This window comes from Rhipicephalus microplus, chromosome 8 (assembly GCF_043290135.1).
Source record: "Rhipicephalus microplus isolate Deutch F79 chromosome 8, USDA_Rmic, whole genome shotgun sequence".
Taxonomy (NCBI): Eukaryota; Metazoa; Arthropoda; class Arachnida; order Ixodida; family Ixodidae; genus Rhipicephalus; species Rhipicephalus microplus.
The window spans coordinates 50,017,686-50,044,359 of NC_134707.1; the positions used below are offsets into that span (position 1 = coordinate 50,017,686).

The window sequence follows — 26,674 nt, forward strand, 5'->3', positions numbered from 1 at the left end:
CAGTCCGTCTGGTCTCTGTAGCCCAGACAAAAAAAAATCACTCGAGGAATCAGCGCAGGACTCAACCGAAGTGATCGGGCAGAGTGCGGTCCCAAGTTTTTCATATCGACACATACATGTCAGCGGCAGCCCGTCCATTTCAGCCTCGTCGCATAACGCCACCGGTAGGATCGGTGCGCATGCTGTCGCCCACATCCGAGATTAACAAGCCGCCCGTGCCGTTTTGACCAATCGGAGCTCCGATTGGGTGCTTTGCGGCATTGCTTTGACGAGCCAATCAGGATTCGTCGTTGGCGTCGGGCTACGCATTAAAGGGGGCATGGCTTCTTCGTAAAGCCCAGAAGCGGCAAGAAGTTGCGGTGTGTCGTTTTCAACTCCGAACCAACGGAAGTGTTCGCTTATAACAACCAACCTCTCATGGCTTCCAAGTGACGTCCCAGTCGTCGCATTTCGACGGTACCGGGAGTGGCCGGCTTCCAGAGTGTCCGGCCGACAATCTCAGTCGCCGTACAGTCCCCTATAGCTTCCGTGTAGGTGAGTTTTCTCCATAGCACTCACTTTTTATACTACTGCAGTTAATCTTATTCATTGTTACCTTATTGTTAATAGAAAGTATTTTATACAAGAATGATTAATTGAGATGATGTTAAGTCTACGCAGCAAAGGGCACAATCGCCTCACACACAAATCTATATATAGGAACAACTATCAACATGCAGAAAATGCTGGGAACCATTGCCAGTCATATATATGCTAATTACGTGTCTCTGTATTGAAACACAAAGACGGAGATATTTAACCAACTTATACAAGCAACGTTGTACTCCTATTGTTGAGTAGTCTTTTAACATTGCAATAAGGTCCGCCTATCGAGTTTACACTGTCGGCCCTTCTTCTGTACGAAAGTGACTACTTTCTGATATGTATTTACTATTGAATAAGCCTTAAACATGAAACTTCAAAATACCCTTAAACAACGGTGTAATCCTACGAGATGGCCAGGTTATTCCGTTCGCGAATGTTACAACTATTTATGTAAACTGGCTGTTTAAGTCAACTCGTAAGCTGTGTAGCCTAGTAGCTATTCAGTGCTCAACAACGTGTGGTTGGCGCATTGTGATGGGCGCATATGGCCTCCATTGCTTTGGCTCCATAAAGTCTCAACTAACAAAACGTTTTCTTACAGTATCATATACTGTTACTTCTTCAGCGGGTAAGCTATAAAACGAAATCGCAGCCTTAACGCTCCTCACAGATGGTTAACGAGCGAAGCTGAAATGTGGGGCTGCGATGCTCATCTGGAGCTGGAGCCTATCGAAGCACCTTCTATTGTAGTGTTTTGATATCTCTCTGACGAAACTTCAAACATACATGCCTAAAGGGAGATTAAAGAAAAAGAAGAACTTCGTTTAGATTGACAAACTGCACTCTCAGAGCTTTAATGCCTTATGTTTTTGTAGTATTAATTGACACGTGCGGTTCTTTTGGTTTACGAAGAAAGCCGCTATCACTTTCTGTTAAGCGCAACGCAGGCCGCGTTTATCTTGTATGCCACTCTGGAACGCGTTATGACGCGTGTATAAAAGACTGACACGTGCGGTTCTTTTGGTTTACGAAGGAAGCCGCTATCACTTTCTGTTAAGCGCAACGCAGGCCGCGTTTATCTTGCATGCCACTCTGGAACGCGTTATGACGCGTGTATAAAAGACTGACACGTGCGGTTCTTTTGGTTTACGAAGGAAGCCGCTATCACTTTCTGTTAAGCGCAACGCAGGCCGCGTTTATCTTGTATGCCACTCTGGAACGCGTTATGACGCGTGTATAAAAGACTGACACGTGCGGTTCTTTTGGTTTACGAAGGAAGCCGCTATCACTTTCTGTTAAGCGCAACGCAGGCCGCGTTTATCTTGTATGCCACTCTGGAACGCGTTATGACGCGTGTATAAAAGACTGACACGTGCGGTTCTTTTGGTTTACGAAGGAAGCCGCTATCACTTTCTGTTAAGCGCAACGCAGGCCGCGTTTATCTTGTATGCCACTCTGGAACGCGTTACGACGCGTGTATAAAAGACTGACACGTGCGGTTCTTTTGGTTAACGAAGGAAGCCGCTATCACTTTCTGTTAAGCGCAACGCAGGCCGCGTTTATCTTGTATGCCACTCTGGAACGCGTTATGACGCGTGTATAAAAGACTGACACGTGCGGTTCTTTTGGTTTACGAAGGAAGCCGCTATCACTTTCTGTTAAGCGCAACGCAGGCCGCGTTTATCTTGTATGCCACTCTGGAACGCGTTACGACGCGTGTATAAAAGCCGGCGCAGTGCGCCACCGGGGAGTCTTTTTTTTTTTTCCTTTCAAAGTCGTGAGTGACCACCACGCCTTGTGTTGGCTAGCTAACTTGAAGGATCCATCAGGGCGCCTCGCACGGTGGAGTCTCAGACTACAAGAATTTGACATCACCGTCGTCTACAAGAGCGGACGAAAGCACTCCGACGCCGACTGCTTGTCTCGCGCCCCTGTCGATCCGCCGCCCCAGGATGACCAGGACGACGACTCTTTCCTGGGACCCATAAGTACCGACGACTTCGCGGAACGCCAACGAGCTGACCCAGAGCTCAAGATCCTCATGGACTACCTGCAAGGCAAGACCGCCGACGTGCCGAAAGTATTCCGCCGAGGACTGGCTTCGTTTTTCCTGCGAAACAACGTCCTCCTGAAGAAGAACTTCTCGCCGCTCCGCGCCGACCACCTCCTCGTGGTGCCTTCAGCGTTACGTCCAGAGGTTCTGGAAGCATTACACGACGACCCGACAGCCGGACATCTTGGTGTTTCCCGCACACTGTCACGAATACAAGAGAAGTACTATTGGCCTCGCCTCACTGCCGACGTCGCCCACTACGTAAAAACATGCAGAGACTGTCAGCGACGCAAGACGCCGACAACTAGGCCAGCCGGACTTCTGCAACCCGTCGAACCACCTCAACGGCCATTCCAACAAATCGGCATGGACTTACTGGGGCCGTTCCCGACGTCAACTTCTGGCAACAAATAGATTGTCGTAGCGACTGACTACCTCACCCGCTATGCCGAAACAAGGGCCTTGCCCAAGGGCACTGCCGCCGAGGTCGCCAAGTTCTTCATTGAGAACATCGTCCTCCGCCACGGAGCCCCCGAGGTCCTCATCACCGACAGAGGTACGGCCTTTACGGCTGACCTAACGCAAGCGATCTTGAGGTACAGTCAGACAAGCCACCGCCGAACCACCGCGTACCACCCACAGACGAATGGCCTCACCGAGCGTCTAAATAAGACCATCGTCGACATGCTGGCCATGTACGTGGACGTCGAGCACAAGACGTGGGACGCCATACTCCCGTATGTAACCTTCGCGTACAACACGGCCGTGCAGGAAACGACGCAGTTTGCTCCATACAAGCTCGTCTACGGACGGAGCCCAACAACGACGCTTGACGCCATGCTACCGGTCGGCACCGACGAAGAAGACCTCGACGTCGCCAGCTACCTGGATCGCGCTGAAGAAGCTCGACAGCTAGCCCGCCTGCGTATCAAGAGCCAACAGACGGTCGACAGGCGCCACTACAACCTTCGACGACACCACACCGAATACCAACCCGGCGACCTTGTCTGGGTCTGGACGCCGATACGACGACGGGGATTGTCTGAGAAGCTCCTGCGACGCTACTTTGGACCCTACAAGGTAGTCCGACGTCGTGGTGAACTGGACTATGAGGTCGTGCCCGATGGCTTAACGTCATCCCAACGACGCCGTGCACGACCCGAAGTCGTACACGTGGTGCGACTTAAACCTTATTACGCGCGCTGATTAGCTGTGACGCATTGTTAATGTAATTTATTGCATGTACTCTCTCTTATGTTCTGTCTTTAGCATCGGGACGATGCTTTTTCAGAGGGGGGTAGTGACACGTGCGGTTCTTTTGGTTTACGAAGAAAGCCGCTATCACTTTCTGTTAAGCGCAACGCAGGCCGCGTTTATCTTGTATGCCACTCTGGAACGCGTTACGACGCGTGTATAAAAGCCGGCGCAGTGCGCCACTGGGCGGTCTTCTTTTTTCCGTCGGCCGACGACTGTTCACGCCGCTGTTGCTGTGAGTTGTGTTTGGCCCTGTTTTGCTGGGCACAAGTTCGCCCAATAAACAGTTCGCCTGACACCGCCCTGACTCCTGCGTGCTTCCTCTCAAGTACTGCGTGTATCACAACCTCGTGACATAATGTTACAATGTTTCTACGTTTTTAATACCCTAGTAACTAACTGTCAGCAGTTCGTTATTAGAGGAGAAAATCGAAGTTGAAGTTTAATTTGGTAGTTTGGCGCCAAAAACTCTGCACGGGACTTGAGAAATTTCAAAATGTATTTTTTGTACCTGCGTGGCAGTGGCTTTATGACATTTTTTGAAAGTTCATGATCGAGGTCTCTAGCACCCCCTGACGGCAATGCGCTCCACCACTTTATTAATTAAAAGCTACGTAGAATAAAAATTTGAAGCTCACTAGATGCCTTCGGAATCTACTACGTGATGGTCTTTGGTGCAAAATGCCAAGATGGCGTCTGCACGCGCATTTTATTTTCGTGCTCTTTTTCTCTTACCAACCGTCGTCTCCCGAGAAAAGTGGTGTTTTCTGCACTGTGGGATCGCACTTTACTAGTACGCTGAAATCGCTTTCCTCTTTAGCGTCTCTTTAATGGCCAGAGTCGTGACCGTACAGAATTATTGCGATAATGATAGCCGAGTACTCTTATCGTAGCATTTCAAGAAGAGATTACTTCGCCATGTACCCCTCCAAAGGTATGAACCAATGGCTGGCTGCTGGGCGCAATACGACATCGCTTCATCTTCATTGGTGTCCACTGCGAATTTTCTTTTCTTAAAGGCTCTAATACCTGGGGGGAGGGGGGGAGGCCTTTGCGGAGATATGTGGCGCCCCCCCCCCCCCTAATGGAGTTACGTCGACATATGCGATTAAGAAGTTTGTGGACATAACATGGCAGGAGCAAGCGAAGGACCAGGTTGATTTGTGGAACATGGGAGAGAACCTTTGTGCTGCAGTGGGCGAAGTTGGGCAGACAAAGACGATGATGATAATGATGATATGAAGAACCTTGCACATGCCATTGCAAGGAATCGTGGACCTACAGAGCCACCCCTTGGAGAGGGCGGAGACGTTTTTCTAACGCCCCTCCCTGTCAAAAAAAAAAAAGAAAGCTAGCGAAGGAGGAATTTCTCCTTTCAACTACCTAAAAAGAGTCAGAATAAGTTGATAACCCAAAGCAAGCTGATGTGGTCCAGGCACGATGCGCAGAAAAGTACCTTTCATAATTTCCATATTAAAGTTTCACAGCGTTCGGTCTATGTGTTGTGAGCTCCAACATTTTCGCCTTACCTGACAAAGGGCGGCTTTCTGAAGCTACTTCCCGAAAGTAAACGCCAATTCTTTCTTTGTGCGTCTGTTGCACTTCGACAAACTGATGGGATTGTACGGGCTCACATCTTTACCCTCCCCATCGTCATCCATTACTCTTTTTCCCCTCTATTCTCCTCCCTCATTGAACAGTAGCAGGCTAGAACACACTATCATTCAGGTCAACATCTCTGCTTTTCTCTAAATGGACCTTTCTCTCTCTTTCTCTCTCATTCTCTCGGTTTTTTTGTTTCTCTTCAACGACCGGGTACAAGGTGCGAGGGGAGAGGGCTCTGGTCATGCTTGCGCAGTGGACCGCACTGTGGTTGGGCTTTCTCGCCGCCGGTCCACGAGCGGCGACAGCCAATGGGGAAGCCCCTGATTGGAACGAGATCTTCAGCAACCGGTAAGCGTTGAATTTATTTTATTTCGTTTTTGCTTGCAGCAGTAGACTCTCGTAAAGGCCAAGGTTAATTCTTGTGGATCCGTCTTCCGCACTGTCTAGCCCGGCTGCGAAAGTGAAATCTGGAGAGAGGGCGTAACCTCCCTCCCAAAGAGACACGCACACTTAGCCATAGATTGAATAACATTAAAGCAGCATTGAGCCAATTTCTTCCCAGAAAAAATTCAAGATACGTGGTAACAACTCCGAATTACTGATTGTTGGCGCGGTCGGTATTTGTTTAACAATACTTTGTTGAATAGCTCGGAACAACAATGCTAGATTTATGATCTCACAAGGCATTGGTGGATGATTTTGAACTTGTTGCCTCCAGCCATCTATAAGTTTTGTTCTTGGGTTGTTTTTACTCGCGAACACCTTCCTAGCGGTAAGCCGCGGTGTTTGGTATTTTCTAAGTGTAATTATCCGACTCGAACTCAATAATACGTCGCTTAAAAGTCGTCATACGAAATAGAGAAATAAATGAAGTAAATAAAGCGATGTTAACTAGAGGAAATGAAAGCTTGCTTTAGTCGGTCACTCCAGCAAACAATTTCCACTTTGCCGCACAAGATTGTCATGCACTGTCATCTAGCGTGGAAAATAGGAAGTTTGAAGCAGCAATCCCGAGAGGCTCCGCTAGGTGGCTAGATCGTCCAATACCGGCACGTAAACCCGATCCCGTGTTTTTGTAATAATTTTCTTTATAAAATAAAATACTTTTTAATTTGGGCAAGTGTGAACTATTTTATCTGCACATTTTACCCACAATGATTACCTGAACATGAGAAACAGAAATTTTCTCTCCAGAAGCGTGACAGCGCACTCCCACTGCGCATGCTTGTGCTGACACCGCACTCACGCTGACATCACACATGTAATACACCGGCTCCAGATTTTGCTAATATAGTACATCCATTAACAGGGAGCAGAAAGTATGTTCTTCGTAATAATACCTTTGAGAGCCGGATATCCATCAACACCTAACAAAAGACGGAATAAACAAAAGACCTGTTCAGCAGCTGAACAGAAAATGAACTGTGAAGTATTTATGACTGTGTGTTAAACGTATGACGGGCCAACAAGAAATAGAAGTCTTTTCTTTTATTTACTAGACAAAAAATTATTCCGACACCGGGAATCGAACCCGGGCCTCCTGGGTGAGAGCCAGGTATCCTAACCACTAGACCATGCCGGAGAATGGCTTTCGCGCTTCAATTAAAGCAACACATTCTTGCACAACCTCCTCGCTTTACAGTTATGCTTCATCTTAGAACGACGCTTCGGTGTGCTTCATAATTTTCATGCCATGGAGACGCAGCGTGACACGTCAAGTGTCCCAGACTTCTTTCGGCAAAACCAACCGATTTCACGTTGGCGGGAAGTTCAATGGTCCCCACCGAGCTTGTTACTTAAAATCGTGTTTTCTAACAAACGTGATCCAGTTTGTAATAAAACTTTACATTTTAAATGCTCATATGTTTTACCCACCGTAGTGCGTGGAGTTTTAGGCCCCTATACAGCCGTATAGTATTATAGTCACATAATCAATACGTCACCGCGAACCACGCATCATTGCTATTTAATGTAATTTTGCATGGCGCTATTCAACCAAATATGGCCCTTGCGCCAATAAAAACACATATCATCGTTAGATAGATAGATAGATAGATAGATAGATAGATAGATAGATAGATAGATAGATAGATAGATAGATAGATAGATAGATAGATAGATAGATAGATAGATAGATAGATAGATAGATAGATAGATAGATAGATAGATAGATAGAAATGCTTCGCATTTATTAACAAAAATACTAACGAAATTCAAAGTAGCCAGAATGCAGCCATGGGTACAACTTGAACTTTTTGTCGCAATACAAGGTCGTCAAGCAGCCGATTTGGCGCAGAGTAGCCATCAACGGCTGCCTAGCAGGGTGCGTCCAGCGCATGACTCTAAATGAATGTGTACAGCCTGCTGTGCGTTGGAGGCCCCGTAATTTTACAGTGTACAGCTAGATGTGAAATATAGCCAAAGAAACATTGCACGTGGTCAAATAAATGGCACTAAAAAACTTAAGTCTCAGGGCTGCAAATTTTTTTATTAGTGTTCCATTCTCCGCTTTGCGTCTACCAAAGTCAATATGTTACATATGTTACATGAGTGTTTTGTAATACTTCATGGTCAAACCGTGCTAATACGGATATGTTAGTCATGCATTTGACAGAGCGAATAAACGAGCGAAGTTGGTTTAAGTCTCCCATGAGTTGTTTTTTTTTTTTTGTAAATAGGCAAAGTCAAGCACAATCAGCTTGAGTAAGCTGTCGTTAATTAGAGACGACTAGAAGAAACCTGGTGAAAAGTAGGCGCGATGCTGAAGGTATATATAATTATCATGATAGAAAAGAACCGCAAGAAATCTAATTATGAAAATAATCGTAGCCAGCAGAAGAGGAATTTCGTAAATCAATATGCTATACATTGTTTTGTAATTTTCTAGGGCTTGAAAAAACGCGGACAGAGAAAGACGGGACAGGTGCTACCGTTATCATCTGTCCTATCTTTCTCTGTCCGTGTTTTGTCGTGCGCTAGAAAACTGCAGTATGAAGTACCAAAACGCCCAAAGTGCAACGGTACTATACATTGCTCCCACCAGAGCGGGCATCATTTGAGTATACAGCGCAATAACTGTGCATTTTTTTTCATGGAACAACATAAGTGGTCCTAACGGGCCTGTCTTTGTCTTGACAGAAACGATGACGATTGGGCGCGGGTGTGGCACGTGGAACGCCACCGGCGCTGCTACCACGAGCTGCTGTCACACATGAGCTGGGTATGCGAGAAGGACATCTACAAGATGCGCCGCCGAAAAAGGGATGCGCCCCTCGACAAGGATGCCGGTGAGAGCTATATGATGTGGGCAGTGATTGCACTTCATCCTTTTCCGGAGCGAAGCTCCTTAAGCGTGCACCTTTGTGTCACGTGCGCCGGGCAAGCGCAGCGAGCAAAACAACTCCTTAAGCGCGCACGTCGGCGTCACCATAGCCGTTGAAGCTCCCTGCGCCGGGCAAGTGCACCGAGCAAAACAACATGAGCGTGTTCCTTGCGCAATGGGAGCGCAAGCGCAGTGGCAGATGGCTCGCGCTGCGCGGCGTGCGCCGCACGCTCACTCGCTCACTTGCTCCCGCCACCCAGCGGAGCGAACGCTCTCCCTACCCACTCTCCATCCAACTACCTTCACTGAAGCCAGCAGCGCGATCACTTGTATAGTCGTTTCCATTTCCAAGGAGCTCCGCTTATCGGTTGTATTCGCACATGGAAAAAACTACGAGTTTTTGAAGTGCTTGCGGCCTTGTCATACTACCATGCCGACTCTTGCCATGAAAGCTTAGAGCATATGTGTTGCCTCCTGCTTCCGGAGCTAATAACCACGCGTGTGCTAAGATGATTTACGCAACGATCAGAAAGAATAACTTTTGCGCCAGTGAGTATCCACCACAAAACAGGTAACTGTTTCAAACATGCCCTGAGTTACTTAACAGAAACAAAGATACCTCGCTATCATGCCATCTTTCTTACCTCTTTCGTACCAGTTGCACTTACCTTTTTAAGCATTTTTGTCTCACACACATAATTCACTTATAGAATATTTACGTTTTTGTTTATTTGTATTCCTCGCTTTTTTATATCTTTCACAACTGTTTTTTACAATATTGAAATTATTCCTCGGGATGTGGCTGATAGCTAACGTTGGCTGAGTGGAACGTGCCACCCAAACAGCAGCATCAGTAGTCGAACGACATTTACAGAGCTTGGAATCACAAGTCATAATCATTCATTATGAAATATAGCAATATTTTAGACAGATTAGATGCACCGTAAATGAAAAAAATAGAAAAAAACACGATTAAAAACACACACAACAACGTTATAAGTTCACTAAAGATTTCAACAGTGAAGGCTAAAACATATACCAAACTAGCATTGATGAGATGTTAGTTATACTTTGACACCAATAAGCGGTTTCTCCTATTTTTTATTAATTTTTGTTCACGCAGACTCAACTCAATCTAAACTCAACTAGCTCTGATTACTGCTCATTCAACTCCTGCTTCCTATTCGCGTAGCAGACCTGGCCGAGGTTTTTCTGAAGCCCGAGGCAGCGCTGAGCCTGCTCAGTTCGTCAGCAACGGGCAAGCAGGCCGGCGGAGGACGACGCAAGTCCTGGCGGCGCCAGAGGCTCGGAGGGCGTGGCATCATGGACGAATGCTGCGACGTACAGACTGGCTGTAGCTGGGAGGAGTACGCGGAGTACTGCCCCACCAGTAGGAGGATACGCAACCGCAGGCGCTAAACCAGGCAGGGGTTACTGCGAACGCACGGCCAACGTGAGCCGGTCACACTCTTGAGAACAATGGAAGCCCCTGGTTTACTTTGGTTGAGCTCATTCATTTCCAACAAATGTGTTTACTTACGTGATGAAGGCATGCGGGAGTAAGAACCACTGGAAAGCAGTTTGGCAGTGCTTTCGTGTCTCTCGTGTACTTGGCAGTGCGCAGCAAGAAACACAGAATACACTGTTCAGACGACACATAATGGCACTTTCAACAGGTGATACCACAGTACATTACGGTAACGAAGTTATAATACACGAGAGTAAAAAGTTCAAGGCATGATGGGGCCCACCAAGCGCTTCCTTTGTTCTTTCGAGTGTGAAGAAACGCGTGTAACCAGAAGGCACGTCCGTCATTGAGGAGCCCACTTGAATGAATCTGTGGTGTTCTGGCTGTGACTCGTCACTCCTTCAAAAAAAAAAAAAGAAAATATCGCATACCAGCAAAGTGAGGGGCATCTTTTTCTTAGCATCGCAGCCTCCATCGCGTCCCTATGCGGGACAAGACGAAGGCACTGGATCACATAGTTACCAAACCTCCCTATGTCTCTCAATAAGAGCTGGTCTTAGTAAACGTCCCATCATTTCTTCCTTTTGTTGGTGTGTGGTTCACATCTGTTCATGTGTATGGCAATGAGAAGGCAGAGCAAGAAGTAACGCTGCAAGCGGTTAAAGCATAAATGTAGTCAGGTATCCACTCACCCATAGGTAGCCAGATCTGCTCCTTTAAGCTATCATTTACACTGACAAGTTACATTGGGATTTTTGAAACCTACTGCATTTTCCTTTTAGTCCCGAACCTACTTAATCCTCGTATATAAGCATGCATAGGCCATGTAAACAAATAACAAGGCTGATAACACATGTCTTCCATCGTACAACCAAAGTTTAGTCATGGTGATCTGTTTCCCTACCTGGCATTCTTGAGTAATGTTTTTCCTGTTCCTTACCTAGCATGCCTGTGAGCTTCTGTTTAAGCTTCCAGCATTCTTTCTACGGGCACGCTTGTCCGTGTTCCGGTATATTACCTCCAAAAATCACAGATAGTGTGCTGTGGACTGGGTAGATGCACGCGTCAGTGCAAACTTCATTACCCGAATGCCTAATGTCGAGCTTCTGTTGTCTCGTGGTGCCATTGTTTCTTGAATGAGTAACTTTATTGTTTCTTACCGCCATTCTTCTAACCGTCGTTCTTCTTACATTGCTGCTTCACCTGTGGCATCTAGCCAAAGTGCAAAAGCCTTGCGTTTCAGGTGAGCCCTGTTGGTCACCAGCCACACCCCGCTTGACGCAAGCGCTAAAGGGGTGCTGTGATAAAACGTCGTTGTGATATGCAAGAGAGAGCCCTTATCTGACCGATCCTATCGTTGTCCTGGATGTTTGAGGGCCATTGCATGTTCGCGCCTCAGACAGACGCGCCGTCTGGTGACGCGATTGAGAGCTGGGGAAGGGGGAGGAGCCAGACAAGACACATAGCACCATTGTAGCGTATATTCTTGCTGTCCTTCAACTGCATGGACATCCTCAGTGTCCCTGGGAAACAAAATAAAAGAAAACAAAAGAACTCTGCACACAGGGTGCTGAGTTTTCTAGGCGTTAGAGCCGTTCCTTTATTACACCCTTCCCAATCCCTGGAGAGCTCAAGCGCACAGCTTGCGACTCTCCAAAAACACAAAAAAGTTATACTGCGTATGCATAGAAGCATCTTTGAGCACACCTCAGGTGAAATAAAATCTATGTATAGGCTTTTCGAAGCCGCCAAGAAAAATAAAAAAAAACGAGCCCCAAGCGTTGTTCGTGGTGTTGGCGTAAAAATAAAACATCTCAAAATCAATAGAATCTTTCAGTGTCTCATTTTCCTTAAACTAACATCAACGGTCCGGCGTCGATATGTTATGCTAACACTTCCTGTAATCAGCAGGATGTGAAAAGTCACTTGTCGTCGTCATATTATTAGTACTACGATACCAGCACTGTACGTCTTCGAACATTGGACGAAACCGACAAAACAAGTAAGTCTTTCTTCTGGGTCGACTACTCTTAGAGCCACCGGGATGTTTTCTTCGTCACTGTTCAATTTAGCATGGATAACGAAAGAATGTCTTGCTAAGAAGCTGCCGGTTTTAGTTTGTAGGGACAACAGTAAGCTCTCAACCATGTCCCCGCGTTAACTGTCGAGTGTTTAGAGACTATATACTTTCGTTAAGACATCTAGGGGCCACCGTCTTGAGCTGTTAAGCTAATGTTTTCTTGTTTTTGTACACAGGGAGGTGAAATTATAGTGCCATGCAACATTGTATGTACTAACCCAACAGTTACCGTGCATATGCTTCCGCCCTAACTATGTTCGTTTTGCGGTTAAAAAAAAAACGAAACACAAAGGTGGAGAGACCAATAAGGCGGCCCTCAAACACTACCGTAAAATATTCTATATATTATGACGTGGCCACGGCAGTCAAGAACCTGGCAGTTGGGCTGGGGAGGACAAAGCTCTGTATTGAAAGAACTCTAGTGCAGCAAAAAAAAAAAAAATTGTAGGCCCGTGTGCTCAGATTTGGGTGCACGTTAAAGAACCCCAGGTGGTCGAAATTTCCGGAGCCCTCCACTACGGCGTTTCTCATAATCATATGGTGGTTTTGGGACGTTAAACCACACAAATCAATCAATGCAGCAAAAAAAAAAAGTCAAAGAACGAGAAATATGCGCTGTGCATTGATAGCAGCTATCAGAGTAGTCGGTTGTCAGTAATCTGCTGATCTGCGACATGGTGAGTAAAATGTATTGGCTTTTAGGCATGCCTTAATGAAATATTTAGCGTAATTGTGGTTGCTCGCGTTAGTTTTATATTGAACTCGGTTATTCATCTACTCAGCCTGACCTCAGCAGAACAACCTGAAAAAAAATTGCGAAGTTTGTAAACACAGTGGAAACATCTCGCGATTTACATCACAAATTCACGATGTGACCTTGGGGGACGTTGTAGAGTGCAACTCCGAAAATATTGCCCATCTGATGTTCTTTAAGGTGCTAAGACATCGCACAGTACATCGGCTTCTAGCATTTGCCTCCATCGAAATAGGACCACCGTCACCAGGATCGGACACGCCACGCCCGGGTCGCTGTGTAACACCGTAACCACCGACCCAGCGCGGCGGACACTTTCTAAACAATGCGGCGAGGCCGGCGAAGAACTGCTGTTATACTTTTTGTGGGTGTAAACCGAGGCAACGGTAATTTCAGGCCTGGTGAGTATTCTTCGCGCGAGTTCGGGCATCACTCCGTTTTAATCACTTTGTGTCATGGTCATCATGTCGGTTGCGAAACTTGGAACGAAAAGTGTCGAAAACTCATTGCCATGGGTATTAGTGCTCGCCGACGAATAAAGCGTGATTGGTTGAGGAGGAGTAAAATAACCAAAACCAAAAACATTTCAATTTTTTTTTCACATCGTCATACCGTAAAAACCCGCGTATAGCCCAGGGTTTTTTTCAAAAATTTAGGGTGCGAAATTTCAGCCCCGTACTCTATGCGGATCCCAAAAAAAAAGTTTCGGCCCGAATTCAGTTTTGGTTTCGGCATTGGTCGGTGCTATCATCATTATCAGGTGTCTGCGCACTTCTACGTTAGGTGGCGTGGTAGCGTGAGTGGCGTTAGTCCTATAGAGACCTATAGGTACAGGCGTGCATCAGGCGAGCAACAGTGGCCATTGCAATCACTTGGCGCACATCACGACGGCGCACATCACTTGACCACATCAGGCGCCTGTATATGGAGTGGATGAGGTCCGGAGAGCCAGAAGTGACCCCTGCCGGACGGCTGAAACGGGCCTCGCCAGCTCTGCTCTGCTCGTGGATCGCCGGGGCGTGGGCCCGCATTCCCGAGGCGCTCGTTTGCCGTGCCTTCAAGAAGTGCTCCATCTCAAACGCGCTTGATGGCACGGAAGATGAGGTGCTGTGGGAGGACATTTTGAATAAGGGAGATTCGGAAGACAGTGTGTCACACGAAGACGACGACTAATCGTGCGCGCGCGTGCGTGCGCATGCAAGTGTGTAAATAAATGCATTTTTTCTGTTTTCCTCGAACAATATTCGCGTGAAAATGTTTTTTCTCGCGTTTGCTATCCCCGAGTTACACCTCGAACTATACGCGGGTTTTTACGGTATTTCAATATGGGTCAAAGCTAACTGTAAATTTACTGTTTGTCTTTCACTTGCATAAATGAATCAGTGGCTCAATTTTTCTATCGAGTGACATAAATGGGGGGCGTATCCAGACGATGTGCTTCTGTTAAAGTTCGGCTTCTTGCCGGGTGCAAAAGGCATCGCTCATTTTTCCTTCGTGGTTTCGTGCGCATCATAAAACCACTGCCAAAGAACATGTTGGCCAGCCATCACGACGGTAGAAGGAAAGCGAGGGCCAAATTCTTGCAAAAAACGTACGCGTCCAACCCAACCGTTGCGTACGTTGACGCCGCCCAATACCGAGAGTTTACTAAAGCATATGCAATAAGCGTAATCACTCTCCCCGGCAACAACGCCAATTCACCTCAAATTAAAGCGGCTGCTTCCGTCCGTGTGCTTAATACGACAGAAGCTGAGGAAGCGGCGATAGCGCTAGCAGCAGCATCCGGATTCACCACTATACTCAGTGACTCAAAGGCTGCTATATCCAACTTCGCACGTGGCATTGTGGCCCCCACAACTCTGCGTTTACTATTGCCCAGTCTCCTTACAGATGCTGAGGAAGACGCACTATCCTCCATTGCGCTGGTATGGGTGCCGGCTCACGCGGGGAACCCAGGGAACGAGGCGGCCCACCTATATGCTCGAGGATTCGTCAGCCGAGCGGTGGTACCCGCCTCTGATTTGGAAAACCCTGGTGAAGCCTTGACATCCTACCATGACATCACACAATATTACCGTCTTTCGAGGCAGACAAAACCACCCCCGCACCATAAGCTAACTAAGCGCCAGGAGGTTATCTGGCGCCGCTTGCAAACACATTCATTTCCGTGCCCATACATTTATGCACGTATATACCCCGACTCGATTGATCCGCATTGCTCGCATTGTGGCTCAATAGCCACACTTAATCACATTCTCTGGGCCTGCAGGGAAGATCCCCCCTCTCTCGATCTCCTAGCCGCTCCCTCGCCAGAGGGGTGGGAGGCAGTTCTGACCTCCACCAGCCTGGCCGTTCAGCTCCAGGCCGTACAAAGGGCAGAGGAGGTGGCCATCAGGTTCAGCCTGGCGGGTCACCTACCTCCTTAAGTCTGACGACAATAAAGTTGTGTTCTCTCTCTTCTCTCTCGTGCGCATCGTCCGTGGTTTATTTATTTGCTTATGCGCTGTTCACAGGCGCGAGACTTCAGAGCTCAACTGGCTCCCAGCATGTGCAGATAGCCGCTCCTGTGACTGCCGACTGCCTTCGCTGGCGCACGGCCGCCGCGCCCTGGCATTTGGTGACGATAAATGCGACACGCTAAGCAACGAGACGCAGTGCGTTAGTTGCGGTTGCCAAACCGAGGCTGCTGTATCGCTGTAGTGGCTTTTCATGATTGGTCAACGTGAGTTTTCGAACTATTATGCTATTGTGCTCGTCAACAGTTGTGTCACAATCACGGTGCAAGAATACTTTAGGTGAGTGAACGCCGCGGAGCCAGCGCTTAGCGAGGAGGGACCGATTATGTTCTCGTTTGCAGCAGGCCGATAGATGGATCGCCTGACTGAGGACCGTGGCGGATTGGATTGACCGAGGACCGTGGCGGGCTGCTGGCGAATTCCGCAAAGCACATCGGGCACGTGGGCGGCGGATGTCAAATCTGAGAAAACCGGGTTATCAGGCGATCAACTAGCGGTGGCGCGAAATAGGGGGTGATAAGAGAGGAGGTTGACGGCGCGGTGAGGGTAAGAAGGTGTCCTTGGGCGAGGATGTTGTGGTGACGATAAATAAGCACCGCTACCTTCTTACGTGACGGGCTTTCTTAAACCGAGAGGGGGAGGGGGAGCAGGGACATAAAGTTACTGTATATGCTACCTTTAGGTAGCATATATAAGCTACCTAGAGGTAGCGTATACAGTAACTCTGGACAAAGTTCGTAGCGCCATCTTTAGGGCTTATTTTGAAGCAGAGCATTATCAGGCAGCGGATAGTCCCGGAGTTCGCTAACCTAAAGTATTCTTGCACCGTGGTCATAATTTCACCTGCAAAGAGAGCTTCGGAATAGCGGCTTCACCCACCCACTACCCATATATTTTTTTCTAATAAACCTTTTGATATATATTTCTGTGGTATTGTCTGTATCGTATTTGGATAATAAAAAAACCTTGCTCTCTTAGTCTTTCTTGTTGGTCATCCTTTTCTCTCGAGCATGCAACTAGCAAGCCATCCAGCGCAATGAAAGCGCGTGCTTCTAATGGCACGCAATAGGTGATAAATTAAGAAAAAGTTTTATTTAGTGTGACGTAGGGCAAATGCACGGCATTGCTACCACCTCCAGCTGTGACGTCATATTACATCAAACGCAGTTATGCGATCACAACACGGGTCCCGTCATCCATTAACTGTGGCACGTATACACACTTCCGGCGTAATTCTTTATTATCATCAGCAACTAAATGCAACACAAAATTTGCACAAATTTAGTTGCAACTGTTAAGTGGATACCAGGATTCTCCGAAGAATGACGAAGAATAGCATAGTGAATGCCGGCCTACTACACAGAAATTATGATTATTTATGGCGTGGTGCGTACCCAGCAAGTGTGCTTTTATCATTTACCCAAAGAGTGTTTAAAGAAAACTCGGGAAGGCCGCTCTTCATGATTTCGCTGTGACTTTGCAGCGTTTTCCTCGCAGGCCTGGTGATTTTCTTTATTTTTTATGAGCTGGCAGTTCTCCCCTCAACATGTAGATGGCGACGGTGGCAACGAGCCACTCATACATGGGCCTCTGTGGAAGTTACTCCACCAGTTTAAATATACTTTAGTCGTGTTTCGCTGTAGGGACAGTACGGACGTGTCCACGCTTCTTCACGCTCCCTCGACTGAAACGAATCGACAAGCCTAACGAACGCTTTCGCGCCGGGCTGGTGTGCCTGTTGGCGACGGTAGAGAACCACGTTTTTTTTTTGTTTTTGTTTTTTGTGTTTGTGCATCCGAGAACTGTGGCGTGGATTTGTGATGCGCTTTGTGCTCTGCATATTTGCACAGTGGAAGACCGCGCATCACGAAGATGGGGCGGTGCTGCGTGCCGGACTGACACGGATATTACGACAATGGACCGAAGGTGTGGGCGTTCTCGTTTCTTAAAGACGACCGAAGAACGACATTCGTTCCCTTCGAGACACCGAGGGTACGTGACCGTCCGTACTACATATTTTTAAGTCGTGCTAATGACACTCTCTTCAGCATGTTCCGTTCTCGCTCTAAAACGAAGATGTGGGCGCTTCTGACTTTTTAGCGTTAGCCCTGACATTGGAGGAATAAGCGCGCGTGGCAGCACTTTTTCAGAAAAGGCGTTTTTATTTAAGAGTGAGTAAACATCTCGCTATTTGCGAATATCAAGGCGCGCGCCTTCGTTTGCTTCGTTGAGAAAAAAAGGAAGAAGTGCTAGGGCGTTGCTTAGTGCATTGCTTTTGTGCACAGCGTTTTCTTGCCGGTATTCGAACCACTTTTTTGTGGTGTTATCATTTCACACCAGTCACACCAGCCCTTTACTACATGATGCTTTCTAGAAATATGTACCGATCTATAGATACAGCCGGTTTTGAATGCTCGTAGACACGTACGGTAAGGCGCTTTCTTGAACAGTTTTCAATTGTGTGAGCTCCTTTTTATGAAAGAAAATTTAAGGTTCACAGCCAAAAGTACCAGTCCTAGAACCAGCAGGATAGTTGAAGCTCCCCATGGGTGCTTACGTGGCTTACTCTAGATGCAGTGGTGACAAGCTTTCGAATGTTCAAAGTTATATGAGTGGTTACGCACCAGTGCGAGAGGGACCAGATCAAAAAAAGAAACGCCGCTTCTTATGTCCGTGTCACAAGAATTTTTTTGTCAAACAGATTTCCATGTCTATTCCAATGCTCTTCAACCAGACATTATACTGAATAACATCGTTTTGGCAGCAGCATAGACTCTTTTCAGTATTTAAGTCTGTAAGAAGACAGGTGTTTTGAAGAAATAGTGGTAACTCAAAGAAAGGTGCAGAAACATAGCATATGAGTGCACACCAAGCTGAAAATGACTGAAGTGGGGCACGCCATTGGTTCTTTACGTGATCCAACGGGCTACCTCAGATTTGAACCAACCCAGGACTAACTACGGGAGCAACTGTAAGGGGTCCAACTGTCACCCCCTAGCTCTTACTCCACTTGGTTTCAATATTGGTCCTCGTAGAATGCGCCAGTGGGACTAGCAATGCAACTATTTGGAGGAATGCAAAAAAATTGTGACCCTGCCTTTGAGAGGTGTACTTAATACTTATTGCAACTTAATCAGCACTGGAGAACACAGTATATTGGGCATGCAACACACACTTATACAGGGTGCCCCAGTTATCTGTCGCCGGAATTCAAAAATATGCCGGCACACGCAATTACGACACGATTAAATGCATGTTGCTGACCATTGCCTGGAGTTGTCAGTTTTTTTTTGTGTTCTAAAATATTGTTTAATCAGATCTGTTCAATTAACTTTCGAATAAACAAACCTCGATAAAAAATTCAATAAGAAAGTTGCAGATCAGTTTGCAAAACGCCCGAATAGACAGCTTCAAACTTTATATGTTATTACTAAAGTTTTTCTGCTAACTACCAATGCCCGCGAAATACAAACCACGTGACAAACCCGCTCGTGTGCACGATGATTCTAGTGCTCTCTAACGTTACGAACGACCAAAGCTTCTGTCCGATTGTGCCAATCGTCTCAACAGGGCCGCAACGATGGTGATTGCTTTGCGATGAACACGTTTTGCTATCGGCCGCAATAGCGAAATTACTGACTGCTTATCGTTGTCATTAACCGGTGTGACGGAAGAAGAGAATCGTTCGTACGGGGAACGTTAGAGCACCAGAATCAAGGCGTGCGTAGGCGCGTCAGTGGGTTTGACCCGCGGTATTTTTTTTTAATTCGCGGGCATCTGTATTTACCGGAAAATGGTAAATAACTAACATATCAAGTTCAAAACTGTTTAATCAGACCTTTTGCTAACTAATCTACAACTTTGTCATCAAAAGTTTTCATCCATTTTCGTTCGTTTACAAGTTAGTTATTTAAATAATGTAAATAAACATTTTAGAACACAAAAACAAGTCTAATCTCAGCCAATGGTCAGCAACATCCATTCGTTCACATCGTCTAGTGGCTAAGGTACTCGGCTGCTGACCCGCAGGTCGCGGGTTCAAATACCGGCTGCATTTCCGATGGAGGCGGAAATGTTGCAGGCCCGTATGCTCAGATTCGGGCGCACGTTAAAGAACCCCAGGTGGTCGAAATTTCTGGAGCCCTCCACTACGGCGTCTCTCACAATCATATGGTGGTTTTGGGACGTTAAACACCACATATCAATCAATTCGGTCACATCGTAATTGCGTGTGCCGGCATATTTTCAAACTCTGGCTAAAGATTACTCTTGCACATTGTGTACTATATACAAACGCGCACCAGCCCTGTACTACTTAAAAGTAAAACATCGCAAACACCGACCGCCCGTGCTCCTGCGACCTCTCTCGTATTGCCGATGGAATACTTCTGCTCGGCGGGGAAACAAAAAACATGGACAGCGTGGTACGTGAAAACTTACTTGGGCTACTTAGTAGCACCGAAGCGCACTGATCTTTTAATATGAATCGCTCTACAACATTCTTACATTCGGAACACAAATTTTTAGTTGGGATTCAATCGTGTCGCCCGGGTCACCGTTCGCAGTGATCGCCCCGCCGCGGTGGTCTAGTGGCTGAGGTACTCGGCTGCTGACCCGCAGGGCGCGGGTTCGAATCCCGGCTGCGGCGGCTGCATTTCCGATGGAGGCGGAAATGTTGTAGGCCCATGTGCTCAGATTTGGGTGCACGTTAAAGAACCCCAGGTGGTCTAAATTTCCGGAGCCCTCCACTACGGCGTCTCTCATAATCAAATGGTGGTTTTGGGACGTTAAACCCCACATATTAATCAAATCAGCCACTAACGCCATCTAGTTATAGTATTTCCAATGACATACACACAGCGCCATCTATTAAGCAACTCAAACTTGAGGTGGCTACATACTACTACGACTATAGAGGAGGGAACGACCCACAGTTTAAGAAACTTCGCCCCTAATAAACATGACTATATTCGGCGGCAACATTTCTTGGCCATGAAGGAAAAGCTAGTGGTCCGTTTTCGTAAGCTTCTCGTAACTATCCGGAGCTCTCCACTACGGCGTCTCTGATAATCATATGGTGGTTTTGGGACGTTAAACCCCACACATCAATCAATCTCGTAAGGCTGTGAAAGGTGACGGGAGCGCACTACCAGCGTTTCATGTAGACTCAAACACCGTTTAGCGTTTCATTTATACGTGAAGAGGCAGGACTTTCTCGGGAGTTCAAAAACGTGAAGTCACAACGAATAAATCTAAAAAAAATTGGCAGATCCCAGGTACAATTGGAATCAATGTAAGGCGTAGCATGAATGATAAATGTTGATATGTCACTTTCAAATCAGCACAACGTTACGAGGTGGAGGTAAATGATGCCGTACATGACTTCCGTTTCATGGTTATCACGTTTGGGTGTGTCGTTTATCTTCATCTATTCACGTCTCGTGATACCAAATTTAGTATATGTGGAGCTAGCGAAACGGCCGTGAGCACGCTATGAGCGTGGTATGTTGTCATGTGCTTACATGACACGTGTGTCAGGATTATCATGTTTGCACCATTCATAAATTTCAGCATCCATTCAAGTCACGTAACGCCAAGTTTGCTATATGCACAGCAAGCAAAACGGTGGCGAGCGCATCACGAAGGGCCCGATATACTCAATGTAGCGTTGACGCGTGCGCACGCTGAGCACAACGAGGCTACGTTAGCAAAACGCGAGCACTTATAGCGAGACGCAAGGCGCGACCAGCGTTCGTCGGCGCATCTCGACGGCGACTGGCGCGAAATGCGACAACCGCATTTCGCGGCGATGCCATGGAGTAACATCACTTTATGTCGATGCGTTAGCCAGACAATACTGCGTCTCCCTCCTTTCGTGACGGAAGGACGTCAGACGCGCTGAAACGCGTATGCGTCAACGCAACGCGGCACGCGCCGGCGAGTATATGGCAGGACCGGCGCCTGGCGAGGTAACGCCGGCATGACGCGACAAAATTATTGCAGGCGAGCACGCGCACCGCGTCATGTTGAAACGTATTGGCACCTTGACTGTGGCATGTAGTCATGTTCTCATATGACACCCATCTCATGATTATCATGTTTGCACCAGTATCATACCTTCGTCATCCGTTCACGTCCCGTAATACCAAATTTGGTATATATGACGCCAGCGAAACGGCCGCGAGCGCATCATGATCGCGGCATGTAGTCATGTTGTTACATGAAACGCATGTCATGATTTTCATGTTATGGTCTGTCGCTTGTCTTCGGCATGCAATCATGCCATACCACACCAGTTTTTCAACATGCCATCTGAACGAAACCACCGCAAGCGCTGCAGGACCATGAAGTGTAAATCATGACATTCATGACATATACGTCATTATTTTCATGTTATTACCAGTCAAATGTGTTTTACATACAGTCAAGTTATGCCATACCAAGTTTGGTATTGATACCATTATTGAAACTGTCAGGAGAACTAAATGTCGTAGGCGGCTGGATAGATAGATACGCTCAAAGTCGCCGAAGTTCGCTAAGAAATGCTTCTCACTTAAAACAAGCGCTGACTTTCTACTGCTTATTTTATGGGCGAAGCATCTTATAGCGGCACCCGTTCGTCCGTCGTAGTCGTAATAGTAGTGTGTAACTAGTCTTACATTTTGACATTCAAGATGGTGCTGGTGGGATATTTCTTCTGTGCGTTGTTGAACAATAAAAAACTCGCAGCGTGCGCGTTATCTAAAAGCCGATTTCTCCTCTCTCATTTCCTCTTAGCAGCCATTGACATGTACATTAAGCACTATCTGACAAGAAAGGGTTGCTACGTTATACTCGCTGGGCGTAACCTCCTTGGTTTTAGAAAGGTTTAGCGAGCGTTGGGCCGCAGTGCCATGAATACAGTGAACTAGTTTATACCATGAACTCGAGGTGGTTAAAGGTGGGAAGTAGACACGAAGCGCAAATCGTAAGAACGTGTGCGTGTGCAACCTCTCGTTTAGTCCTTGGAATGTCCGCTGGATGGTGGTCTTCTATATGAGGAATATATGATGATAAGATGCGAGATGGTGGTACTTAGGGTGCTGAATAGGGGGACGAACGCACACATGCATGGACGGACGCACGGATGGCTGCACGGACGGATGGACGAATGGACGGACGCAGGAACGGACGCACAGATGGACGTGCAGACGCACGAACAGACGCACGCACGCATGGACGGGCGGATGGACGCACGGGCGGCCACACAGACGCACGCATGGACGGACTGAAGCAAGAACGAATGGACGGACGGATGCTTCGCCCCCTCTCCATCATTCACTCCGTGGATATGCTGCCACTTTTTTTTTGAAGAGACACAGAACTTACAGCCATGACACACCCTACATGCATAATTACCACTACATGCATAAAAACTTCTTTTAGGGGCGAAGCTCTTTATGGCGTGGCTTGTGCGTCCCTCGTTGTAGTGCTTAACCACCGGTGGCACATACCTGAAAGAGTGGTTCTTAGAATGTTCGATGGGTAGCGGAACTTGTATATGATGAATACATGATGAAAAAGATGTGATATGGTGGTACTTGAAGTGTTCACTAGGCAGATGGACGGACGGATGGACACACAGATGGACTGACGGACTGATGAACAAACGTACAGACATAGAAGGCAGGCGCACGGACGAAGGGACGGATGGACAGGAGGACGGCCACACGAATAGACGTACGGATGGACGTATGAACGGACGGACGCACCAATGATTACAGGGATGGATGGACACACAGACGGACGCATGGACTCATGCAAGCACGAACGAATGGGCGGACGGAAGCACGGACGGAGTGACGAACGCTTCGCCCCACCAATCATAATTCATTCCGTGAATATGCTGGGATTTTTTTTTCTGAAAAACTATTAAAGGTGTGCTAAAACTGATCGCCAAGGATATTAATCAATCGTAAAAGTTTACATTGCATGACGATGACGGTATGAAGGAAGAAACACATACACACACACAAGCGCAGTGTGTTTGTATGTGTTCCCTGTTTCCTCCCGACCCTCCCGACTTCGTCCCGCAGTTTATACCTTTACGATACTATGAACCAACTAAACCAACAACATGCCTCGCTTATCAATCAAATACGCATCTTCGATGTCACGCGTGATCTGTTCACGGCATAGTTTCATACAATGATACCTGGAGGGGAATCGGGTGCTAGTGGCTAAGTGGGCTCTTTCAGCGGCACGTGTACCCAAATGGGAATAATTAGATGTACAGGCTTCGCATTTTCTGCGGATAGATTACGTTCTTGAGATTTGCGATGCTTCTTTTTCGAGTGTAAAACAAGCGATATCAACGTATAATTGTTAGAAAGTTGCTTTATTTATTTGTACGCAAGCTTTACTTCCAAACGTTTTCGTGACGAGGCGGCGAAAGTGAAACCTGGACAAATTGAACCATCAAGGTATGCACTGTTCTGTCGTATAGTTCCAGATTTGGCAGCAAGATTTATTGAAATACTTTTTTTTACAACACTTGAATAGAACCATGCTCATTGTTCTTTCAAAAGTACCCCGCAAAGGCGCCTGCGCAAGTAGGCGTTTGGTGTGTAGCGACACCACGGACCCGAGCTAACGGGGGAGCTTTGACTCCCTCCCACGCCTAGCCGTGCGTGGCTTTGCCGTGTCCGGGGAAAAGGGGATCCGGGGGGTTGAGCCGATGCTGGGTGATTGGACCTTTAAGGCCCCCCGGCAGAGGCAACACGCCCCTTTGGCCCCGGCTTCACGTAGACGGCACCCCTGGGCTGACCCACCCAGGGTTTCCTTTTCCTATCTCTCTCTCCCTACATCTTCGTCTTTAGTTCTCACTTTACATCTTTCCTGTATTCTCCTCACTTCATTTTACTTCCAATTTTTCCTGGCGGCAAGGGTTAACCTAGTGTAAATATCCAACCTTGGGTAGATATATTAGGTTATAGCGGCCATGTACGTTTGGCGCCTGCGCCTCCTTCGCGTCTCGCAGCGTCCCCTTGTTGGGCTCGGTGGTGGGTGGCTGGCATGGCCGCAGAATAAGCTACCAAATTTATGGGACCCTCCAAGAGGTGGCGCACCGATGCAATTTTTGAACTTCTTCCAAATCAAGAAAAATAACTACCCGAAATACCACATTATCCCCTGTGAAAGTAGAGAAAGGAAAGCTAGAAGCATTTCACCTTTCCTTGTGTCCAAATGCCTTATAGAAACGCTGGGCGCAGGCTACAATGCCACAAAGACCGCCAGTGGTGACCTGTTACTCGAAATGAAAGACAACGCACTGTACCAGAGACTGCATAAACTTACAGCATTTGGGGATCAGCCTATCACAATCACACCGCATCGAACCATGAACACCGTGAAGGGTGTTGTATCAGAAGGAGACCTGATGGACCTCTCTGATGATGAACTTCTAACAGGCTGGAAAGAGGGAAATGTCATTCAGGTGCAGCGTATCAAAATAAGAAGAGAAAATAAGGAAATCCCAACGAAGCACATCATACTCACTTTCGCATCTAGCACTCTCCCCACTGAAATAGCAACAGGATATCTTAAACTGCCAGTTAGACCATACATACCCAAACCGCGGCGCTGCTTTAAGTGTCAGAGGTTCGGGCACGGCTCCCAGAGCTGCCGAGGACAGCTCACCTGCGCGAAATGTGGCACGAAAGGTCATACCGCTGACGATGACTGTCAGCTACAAGTCCACTGCGCAAACTGTGAGGGTGACCATCCTGCATATTTCAGGTCATGCGTGGCCTGGAAAATGGAAAAAGAAATTATTAATACAAAGTTTATATTAAACATAAGCTTCCGTGAAGCGCGGCAGCGCGTTTCCCCGCATTTTGCTGGGAACACATCATATGCCGAAGTGGTGCGAGGGGGGTCAGCACCACTTCGGTTTTCGGCAATGCCTTGGACCACGCCCAGCGTGCCGAGGCAAACGCCACAAGCCCCCATGGGGGGAGCAGCCTCGGCTGCCCCACCCTCCTTGAATACAGCCCCATCGAAGGCCCCTGTGAACCCTGGCAGCAACCAGGGCACCACACAAGCTAAAGAGGTCCCTTCAACCTCCAGCCCAGTGGGGTTTAAGGCTCCGTCTGTCACGACGAAGCCTACAACGAAAACAACATTGTCTGTCGTCTCTCCTGAGGCGATGGACACATCAACTGCACCGGCGCAGACTGCGCCAAAGGAGCGGCGGGGTTCCCTCGACCGCTCTAAAAAAGACAAAACGGTAATTACAGGGCCTTCTAAAGGCTCTGTAAGATAAGTCACTTCTCTCTTTAGACGCCAGCCACACTCATTTCGTACACACAGCACTTCTTTACTCCCATAATGAAAACACAAATTATACAATGGAACGTCAGAGGACTACTTCGAAACCTCGACGATGTCCAAGAACTTCTACACAAACATTCTCCAAACGTGCTGTGTGTACAGGAAACACACTTAAAATCCAAGAATACAAATTTTTTTTGCGTCAATATGTTGTCTTCCGAAAGGACAGAGATGATGCTGTGGCGTCATCTGGTGGTGTAGCCATTATTGTTAATCGAGGAGTAGCATGTAGTCATCTACCACTACTAACATCCCTAGAGGCAGTGGCTGTTCGAGCAGTTCTAATGAATAAGCTCGTCACCATATACTCTGTATACATACCGCCGCAACACCACCTGGAAAAACATGATTTCCAGTCTTGAATACATGAGTTACCAGAACCTTATCTGGTTCTAGGGGACCTGAATGCGCACAGCGGTTTAGGGGGTGACTGTCGATGTCATGCACGAGGTCGTCTCATCGAACAGTTCCTCTTTGCATCAGGTGCTTGTCTGTTGAATAGGAAAGAGGCAACATATTATAACCTTGCAAACAATACTTACTCCTCCATAGACCTCAGTATCACATCTCCTTCACTTGTACCATTACTTCAGTGAAAAGCCATAAATAATCCATATGGAAGTGACCATTTCCCTTTAGTTTTGAGTACACCAATAATATATGAAT

The 26,674-nt window shown here is 47.2% G+C and overlaps 1 protein-coding gene and 1 non-coding gene across 3 annotated transcripts; one reads left to right on the plus strand and one right to left on the minus strand.

The window, feature by feature from the left end:
* Positions 1-353: 353 nt before the first annotated feature.
* Positions 354-10,638, plus strand: Ilp7 (Insulin-like peptide 7). Of its 2 annotated transcripts, none has more exons than XM_037416643.2 (4): positions 354-534; positions 5,715-5,845; positions 8,636-8,784; positions 10,012-10,638. In XM_037416643.2, the coding sequence occupies exons 2-4, from the start codon at positions 5,739-5,741 to the stop codon at positions 10,236-10,238; spliced, it is 483 nt and encodes a 160-aa protein (XP_037272540.1). In that variant the 5' UTR covers positions 354-534; positions 5,715-5,738; the 3' UTR covers positions 10,239-10,638. The 2 variants fall into 2 exon arrangements, with proteins under 2 accessions (XP_037272540.1, XP_037272542.1); XM_037416645.2 differs by having other exon boundaries at positions 10,015-10,638.
* On the minus strand, positions 7,008-7,079 carry TRNAE-CUC (transfer RNA glutamic acid (anticodon CUC)). Its single transcript has one exon. It is a non-coding gene; the product is annotated as a tRNA-Glu (tRNA).
* Positions 10,639-26,674: the final 16,036 nt, after the last annotated feature.